This window comes from Eulemur rufifrons, chromosome 13 (assembly GCF_041146395.1).
Source record: "Eulemur rufifrons isolate Redbay chromosome 13, OSU_ERuf_1, whole genome shotgun sequence".
NCBI classification, from domain to species: domain Eukaryota; kingdom Metazoa; phylum Chordata; class Mammalia; order Primates; family Lemuridae; genus Eulemur; species Eulemur rufifrons.
The window spans coordinates 11,090,586-11,099,860 of NC_090995.1; the positions used below are offsets into that span (position 1 = coordinate 11,090,586).

The 9,275-nt window shown below is 43.4% G+C and overlaps 1 protein-coding gene across 1 annotated transcript; it reads left to right on the forward strand.

The window, feature by feature from the left end:
- The first annotated feature begins 1,182 nt into the window (after positions 1 to 1,182).
- On the forward strand, positions 1,183 to 2,657 carry C13H4orf36 (chromosome 13 C4orf36 homolog). The gene is made up of 3 exons (XM_069485455.1): positions 1,183 to 1,238; positions 2,141 to 2,295; positions 2,527 to 2,657. The coding sequence occupies exons 1-3, from the start codon at positions 1,183 to 1,185 to the stop codon at positions 2,655 to 2,657; spliced, it is 342 nt and encodes a 113-aa protein (XP_069341556.1).
- The last annotated feature ends 6,618 nt before the right edge of the window (positions 2,658 to 9,275 follow it).

Consider the following 9,275-nt stretch of genomic DNA (forward strand, 5'->3'; position numbering starts at 1 on the left):
TCTCGCCCTCCGCGGGTGCCCGCGCTCCGCCGAGCCCCACGAGCCCCACGAGCGCCGGTAACGAGGCCGCCGGTGCCCGCCCGCGGGGACCAGCCGCCCGGGCTCCCCGCGCCCGCGAGTGCGCGTCGGGGAAGCGGGTCCCCGCGTGGGGCGGGGCGGGGGCCGGACCCGCCTTCGCGCCTGGGCCGCGGCCCTGCGGGCGACGGAGGCCTCCGCCCCTCAGAGAACCGGTTCCTTCCGACACCGGCACGTCCGGGGAAAGGGAGGGGTCGCCCCGAATCGTGTGGAGGGTGGGGACGCGGGAGTGGTGCCAGGAGGGGCCGCCTTCTAAGTTCAGATATTTGAATGCGGGAAAACCTGAGAGGACTCGCTTTGTTCACGGGGCCGGGGCTGGGGGCGAAAGGCCCTGTGGCCGCCGAGCCGCCCGTTGCTAAACCTCGCCACGAGCACAGGGGACGCAGTTTGGCGACGCGGTGTGTGAGCTGGTTTGGCAGGCTCAGTCCAGGACAAAATACCGCGACAGAACACCGAAACCTTGTGTCAGGATGACAACTCTTTTTTTTTTTTTTTTGAGACAGTCTTGCTCTGTCACCCGGGCTGGAGTGCTGTGGCGTCATCATAGCTCACAGCAACCTCAAACTCCTGGGCTCAAGCGATCCTCCTGTCTCAGCCTCCCGAGTAGCTGGGACTACAGGCATGCGCCACCATGCCCGGCTAATTTTTCTATATATATTTTTAGTTGTCCAGCTAATTTCTTTCTATTTTTAGTAGAGACGGGGTCTCGCTCTTGCTCAGGCAGCTCTCAAACTCCTGACCTTGAGCGATCCTCCCGCCTCGGCCTCCCAGAGTGCTAGGATTACAGGCGTGAGCCACCGCGCCCGGCCTGGATGACAACTCTTACTTGGCATTTTTCTCCTTCGATGGTGGCAAAAAATGATAAAATGAGTGCATGGAAAACAAAAGAGAATACAATTTTACCTTTGGGGTTCAAGTTCAGCGAATATTTGTTGGACTTTCTGATATTCAGAAATGTTTTTTCCCCTTCCTGGGTCTTTTTATTATTTGGCTAAGAAAATATTCGAGGGAAAGCCATTAATTAGATGCGTTGCAATCATTTCAGGCCAAGAGTATCTGTGACATTACAGGCACCTATGTAAGGAAATTGGACTGTAATAACGCACCATGGCATATGGCCTGCCAAGAAAGAACAAGGTTTTGCGGGGCAGTTGTTACACGGTGTAAGTATTTTTATTACAGTTAAATAAAAAGTATGGGCCACCCCATGCTCCCCCATGAGATCCTGGACTGTATGAGGTATTTTCACATGTCTGGAAGTGATTTTTTTAAAAGGCAGCTGTTTTTTATAAGAATATAATATAAATTGTCTTACTTGGTCTTTATAACAAAACAACACTGTCACACTGAGGTTCAGAGATGTTTGGTCCAAGTCACAGTCATGTAGTAAAGTATCAGGGAGAGAGAGTTTGTCTTCTTATTCTATTAATAAGACAGCATTTTCTGCCTTGTCCCACCATCGGAAACGCTTCTTTAGATAGGCTGAATCTACCCAAGAATGCCCTGGTGTCAGGTGTCCTAACAGAGCACTTAATTAGCTGGTACAAAGGATCAGTTTTGCATCTGTATACTTTGGGCAGAATCAGGTGACAAAACAATGTGTTTAACGTTGACAGTGATGAATGTGGTTTGGAGTTTCATCCTTTTCCCAAGATCGCAGGTCAGCCTTGGTGTGTGCCAGGAACTCCACTCAAGAAAGAATGGATCATGCCATTCTTTCATTCCTTAATGGGGCCATATTTTTGATGAGCCATGAAAGGCTTTGGAGTTTACAGTTCTTATCTATATTTTCTTACATGGAAAGATTGGATTGACTCCAGGGAGGCTGTGCTGTGAAAAAAAAACTTCTTGGCATAATTTCTGGCCATTTTTCAATATATCTCTCCATTAGTTAGTATAAGGCTTCTCTTAGCTGGAGTTACAACTCTGGAAAATCCTGCATACCTCCCTGTAAACCAAAATGTCTAATGGCCAGTGGAACTGAGAATGAAAAGATGTTCTGTATATCACACGGTAGGTGCTTAAATAAATATTTATTGAATGAATTAATGGATTTGTCCCCCAGACAGGAACCATGGGATCTTGCACTACTTACGAAGACTTTGTACACTAAACTACCCAAAATCAAGCTGCCTTTCGTGGGAGAGATTACATTTGGGGGTCCTGTAAAGCTCACAACATGTAAAACCCTTAAGGATGGTCTGCTCCCTTCAGCAGAAGGTGAGTGCCTCAAGCTCTGCTCTAATACATTCTAAACTGTGTGTACCATTTGCTTATCATCAGAGAAATGTTTAAATATGCATTTGCATATCCATACCTCCTATCTCTGTAGCCCGGTCATCTTGTTTATTATTCAAGAATGTGAATTTTGCTGTATGATAATTCAGTTTTGGCTTCATTATGTCTGGTAAGAAATGTCAGTCCAGTTGCTTCGTGTATTTTATTTTTCAGCCATCCAACTTGAAAGGGAGTATGAACTGAAGCACCTAAATAAACTTAAATGTGAAGAAAACAGATCTGAGGAACTGCAACTTTTGCTAAGGGACAGGCAAGCTGGTTTGAGGAGACCTCTTCCACCTTAGTGACAATCATGGCATTATCAAATCTGTACTCTGTTTTCTGCAGCCGAGGGGGATGAAGGTCTCGGCAGCTTTCGCTGTGTAAAGCGCAGTGCGGACATACAGACACCCACTGGTGGACCAGTCAGTGCCCGTAAATGCGGGTTAGTGGACAGTTCGGACGGGTCTTCTGGGTCCCCGCCGGGCCCTTGTTCCTTTGTGTCACGAGCAACGGCATTGTAAGTAGAGGAAAATACGTTAGCAGTTGAATCATTTGTGATATTCATTTTGATTTTTATAAAATTACGCTAAAGGAAGGGAAAACTCCTTGTCAGAGGCATTATTTTAAAGAGACATTTTGAACTTGTATCTTTTAGATCCCAAGGAGGGATCAAAAGGAAGGTGAGAGAGAAACTCTCTTAAAAATGATAAACTGAACCGTTTTGTTTGGTTAAGATAAAGGGCAGATTTTATTTTAGTAACTCTCTCCTTTCTTATTTTCAGTGAAACATTCATTATTCACATGTAGTATTTTAAAGTGGTAAGTAGAGCTTACTTTGTTTTTGTTCTAAAACATTTTCCGTCTTTTTCCTCATGCCTAATTTCATATTTTCTGCCTGGAATGACCCGGAAGCATACGGAACATACATACATATGTGAAAGTGACATGAAAATACACAGAAGGCCTTAGGAGGATAATACGGAGTAGCTGGGGCCTGGGGAATTGATTCACTGGAAAGTACTGGATTTAGATCAATGAATTTTCCTAGCATTTGAATCCAATAAAGTATACTTGGATATTAATGTTCTATTTAAGCACAGTTTAGTGTTTTTTAGATGATTCAGTAGATGTTTTAGGATCTTCTTAAATCTTATCCTCTTATGAAATGCCTTGTGGCATGGTGTTTAAGAGTACAGACTTCAGATCTGTCTGCCTTTCTTCAAATCTCAGCTTAGTTGCTTATGGTTATGTAACCTGGGATAAGTAACTTCATCTCTGAGCTGAGCTTTGCTTTGCTTTGCTTTGCTTTGCTTTGCTTTGCTTTGCTTTTCTTTTCTTTTCTTTTCTTTTCTTTTCTTCCTTTTGAGACAGGGTCATGTTAGGCTGCCCGGGGCTGGAGTGCAGTGGCACTACCATAGCTCATTGCAGCCCCCAACTCCTGGGCTCACGCAATCCTCCTGCCTCAACCTCCTGAGTAGCTAGGACTACAAACGCATGCTACCACACTTGGCTACTATTTTTTAAAATTTATTTTGTAGAGACCAGATCTCACCATATTGCCCAGGCTGAGTTTAAGTTTTCTTAGGTGTGAAATGGGCGTAATTCTGGTGTACCTACTTCATAGAGCTGTCATGAGGATTAAATGAAAACTTCCAGGCACACAGGGGAATTATTCTAGGGTTAGCTAGTATCACTAGTATCTAGTATCACTAGTCTGTACCAGTATAATCTGAGTATAGAAAATGTATAATATTGATCTGACTCTGTTGACCTTCGTAGACACCAGAAGTCGTGAATTTTCAAAAATTTGGTTTTGTTCTTGTCAATCCATATGTACTTGCCAAGCCATCTGACCTAATTGTTTTGTTCAAAATATGGACACTGTACTTATGGCAAATCCTGATCAATTCTGTTTAAGAACAGTAGTCCCCAATAATCAGCGTCTCACTTATGACAATTGATGACAAATGTCTTTCTCTTAAAAGTAGCATCAAGAATTTGTGTGCAAAAATGTGACATCCTGATGTCTCTACTGTGTCACCTAGGAGCATAGATATCGATTATGGTTGGCCCTCAGGAGCCATCAGGGAACCTGAAGCATTTCACACTTCATCTTAGAGGCTTGCACTTCTAGTTACTGACGTTAATTGGGGGTACAACTTATATACTTCCATTCTTCCTCACAGCTATTGGGAAAGTGAATGAAACGTGTATCTGTTTGCAAAAAGCTTGCCAGAATAAAACATTTTAATATTCTTCGAGAAAAGGTGGAATTTGAGAAAACTTTAGTTCCTCATCATTTTCTTGAGAGGGAAGTGCCTGCTTGCAGCTTTAAGATTTTCCTATTATGTTATAATTTTAGGCAGATGTTTCTGAACCTCTTAAAACCACACATATTGAAATAAAATTACATTGCAAAATTGAGTAATATGTGTACATATATCTCTGTTTCTCTTGAAATGATATAAAAGCAGGAATGCTTGTTAGGGCTCCCAGGCCTAGCCCAGTGTCTAACTCATGTAGGCACTCAAAGTACATTTATTGATTGAAAATTTCCATATGGTCACAGGTCCATAACAGAAAGCACTTGATAGTTGTATCCTGACTTTTTGTGGTAGGATACTTTCTTTTGGGAGACAGCCATGATGTGATTGAATATAGGGCTCAAACAGTTCAAGACAAAGATGAGAATGAACAAATATACAGTTTTTATATAAAACATCTGAAAGTTATAACAATCTAAAACTGATAAGAACTTAACTTCAATGCCATACAAAAACTTTACATCACTGCCCTCCCCCACTTTGCTATTGATGTTGCAGATTACATCTTTCTGTATTCTATATTATGTATCCATTAACATAGACTCATGGTTATTTTTTATGAGTTTGTTCTTAAGATTCTATACCAAACTTAAAAGTGATTTATGCACCAACATTACAATATTACAGAATTCTGTATTTTTTCTATATAATTATCTTTACCAGAGAGCTTTATATTTTTATATGATTTTGTATTTCTGTCTAGTGTCTTTTTGTTTCAACTTAAAGGATTCTCTTCAGTATTTCTTTTAGGGAAAGTCTCGTGGTAATGAACTCTCTCCACTTTTGTTTATCTGGGAAAGTTTTAAGTTGAGAAATCTGGTGATAATCTAATGAGAGCTCCCTAGTATGTGATGAATCACTTTTCTCTTGCTGCTTTCAAGATTCTCTCTTTTGTTTCACTTTTAACAGTTTAATTATAAAGTGTTTTGGTGTGGGTCACTTTGGTTTACCCTAGTTGGAGTTTATTGAGGTTTTTGATTTTGTATGCTCATTTTCCTCCTGAAATTTGGGAAGTTTTTGCCATTATTTCTTCAAGTAGTCTTGCAATTTCTTTCTCTCTCTTCCTTCTGGGTCTCCTGTAATGTGTACATTTATCCATTTGATGGCATTCCATAAGTTCCTTAGTCTTTCTTCACGTTCTTGCATCCTTTTTTCTATTTTCTTCTCTGACTGAATAATTTCAAATGACCTGTCTTCAAGTTCACTGACTTTTTCTGCTTGGTCAAGTCTGCTGTTGAACCTCTCTAGTGAATTTTTAAATTCAGTTATTGTATTCTTCAGCTCCAGATTTTTAAAAACAGTTTCTCGCACTCCTGACCTCAAGTGATCCTCCTGCCTCGGCCTCCCGGAGTGCTAGGATTACAGATGTGAGCCACCGTGCCCGGCCTAAAAATAGTGTCAATAACTTTGTTGATATTCTAATTTTGTATATACATGATTTATTTATTTTGTTTAGTTATCTATGTTCTCTGTTAGCTCACTGAGCATCTTTAAGACAGTTATTTTGAATTCTTTGTCAGGTAGTTCATCCACCTGCATTTCTTTGGGAATGGTTTCTGTAGGTTAATTGTGTTTCTTTGATTGGGCTGTGCATTCCTGTTTCTTTGTAGGCCTTATGAACTTTGTTGAGATTCAGCATTTGAAAAAATAGCCACCTCTCCTAGTCTTTGGAGACTGGCTTCATGTAAGGGAAGACCTTTAGCAATCAGCCTGACTAGAATGTAGGGGAACCTCTGAAACCTTTTGGGGGGTACATCTTCTCTGGGCTTGTGTGTGTGATTTCCCAGTTTCAAATGTTTGCCTGTTTCTTCACTGTGCCACAGAATCTCAGGTTATCTCTTGTTTTCCCTGGTGTCTGTCTGTGGTACTACAGTCTCTCTGGTGCTGTAAGAAGCTGTGGTGCTCACCTTTGTTCTCAGTGTCCCCCAACCTGGCATCCAAACTGCCATTCCAGCCAGTGGTCCAAGTCAGGCAAGACTGAATCCAGTTACTTGACCAGCCCTTGAAGAACCAGAATATTGGACACACAATCTACTCTTCTCTTTCCCTCCGGAGGGAGAAGTGGGGTTGGGATTTTTCTCCTAACTGTGCTGCCCTGTGCAGGGGAGAGGAAGAAATGTCCTGGGTGTGTGGGAGACACATTTAATTTTAGATATGTTGGTGCTTGAAGCTCTTGGGAGCCACTTGCATGGAGGTCTCCAGTAGCCGTGGGCTTTACAGGTGTGCTATTCGGGAAAGAGAAAGTGGAGGTGAAAGTCCAAACCATGGATATCTTTGAGCTCACCCAGGGAGAGTACACACAATGAGAGAGAGACAGCAGACACCCTAAGAGTTTAGTTGGCAGAATAGAAGAGGCAGAGCTTTAGAAAAAAATGGACTGGATAGCGAAACCCCAAGTGCTGTAATTTTTTCTTTTTTTAACAAAAAATATTTTGGCATAGAAATTTAATATTAATAGTAAATGATTAGAATTTATGGAATCTTTTCATTTTCTGTTGACAAAGTGTATCAAAATTTCCTCAGTGGAAACATTTTACCTAGAGACAGAGGAGGAAGGGAAAAAAAAAAAAACATTTACTAGGAATTTCTTCCATACTAGAAACTCTCTAGGTGCTCCATTTATGTCCTTTAGTCCTCAAACAACCCTGTGAGGGAGAAAGGGCAGGACCAGAGCAGGGTTCTAACTTCAGGAGAAGAAAGACGGAGGACAGGGCTGGGCCCGGGTCTCAACGAGGCAGGGCTTGTGCCAGCAGTTGGCCGGGTAGCAAGCGTCGGGGCGGGGGGAAGGCTCTTCCCTTTGCTTGTTGTCCGTAAGGATCGTAAGGTCTTGTCCTCACTGGGAAAGAGGTAACCTCTTTTCATCATAGTCTCAAGAACAGGATCTTCTTTCCCACTCCAGTAAATGGCACCATTTCCATTCCGTTGCTTGGGCCAGAATCCGGGGGGGTCGCTCACCCCCTCTTCAGTCCAGTCCGTCAGCAGCTCCCGTGGGCTCTACCCGAGTGTGTCCCCAGTGTGTCCATTTCCTTCTCCACCGCCATCGCCCTCACCCAAGCCTCCGTCACCCATTGTCTGTAACATGGAGAAAGCCTCTTAACTGACTTCCTCACTTCCGTGCTTGCTTTCCTCGACAGTCACACTGATCTTTTAAAAATGGCACTCACGGTATTGCCAAAAAGATCCTGTCATTGCCCTGAGTCACGTCCTTTCCCATGGCGTGAAGTCCCTGTGCCGTGTGACACCCGCCTTCCTGTCTGACCTCATTCCTCCCACTGGGTGCCGTGGCCTAGTTTCTGCTCTCTGACACATCGGGCTCGTGCCGGCCTTTGTGCTTGCTGTGTGCTTTTCCCAAGATTCTCTGCCCTGGGATTCCCACGGGGCTGCCCCCTAAGTATTGAGGACTTAAATACTAAATACCTGCTGAGGGAGGCCTCCCGGGACCACTCGCGGTAAACTGGCCTTGCCTTCCACCCAGGCGCTGTCTGTGACAACACCCTGTTTTAATTCCCTTACAACACTCATGTCACTATCTGCAGTCACTTATTTCGCTATATTATTTCTCTGTGCTGTCTCTAGTGTCCACAATATCACCCACCCAGAGCAGCCACTCTATCAGTGTTTGTTGAATGAATGACTGTATTACCTTAAAATGGCTGAAAAGGGGCTGAGTACCGTGGCTCGCACCTGTAATTCCAGCACTTTTGGAGGTTAAGGTGGGAAGATCACTTGAGGCCAGGAATTCAAGACCAGCCTGGGCAACATAGCAAGACCCTGTCTCTAAAAAAAAAAAAAAAAAAAAAACGAAAAAAAGAAAAATTAGCCGAGTGTGGTGGCGTACGTCTATAGTCCTAGCTACTCAGGAGGCTGAGGCAGAAGGATCTCCGGAGCACAAGAGTTTGAGGCTGCAGTGAGCTGCAATGGAGCCACTGCACTCTAGCCTGGGCCACAGAGCAAGACCCTGTCTCAAAAAAAAAAAGTGTTGAAAAAGTGCCATTTCTGAAGAGTGTGCTCAGGGGATTTGATTCTTGCTGTTCCCTTCTTATATACTCTTTGACGCATGTTGTTTCAGCTTTATTGAGGTATAATTGCTGACGTAAACTGTACCTGTTTAAGGCATACAACTGGATGAGTTTTGACGTACGTCCGCGCCTGTGGGATCATTCTCACAATGAGGCTCATACATACGACCATCGCCCCGGTTGTTTTGTGCCCCTTCTAATCCAGCCTTTCTCACTGCTCTTCCCCCACCCCTAGCCTCTAGGCAACCACTGACTTACCTGCTTTCTAGCACTACAGATTAGTTTGCATTTTTGAGAGTTTCGTAGAAATGGAATCATTCAGCGTATGCTATTTTTTTGCTCTGGCTTCTTATGCTCAGCAAAATTATTCTGAGACTCATCCATGTTGTTTGCATGTGTCTTTTCTTTTCATTGCTGGGTGGTTTTCTGCTGTGTGGATGTTCCGCACTTTGTTTATCCATGCGCTTCTCGATAAATATTTGGGTTGTGTTCAGTTCTGAGCGCTCACGAATGAAGCTGCCGAGAGCTCTGTGTGGGTACGTGCTCTTGTTTCTTTTGGGTAAATCCCTCCAGGAGA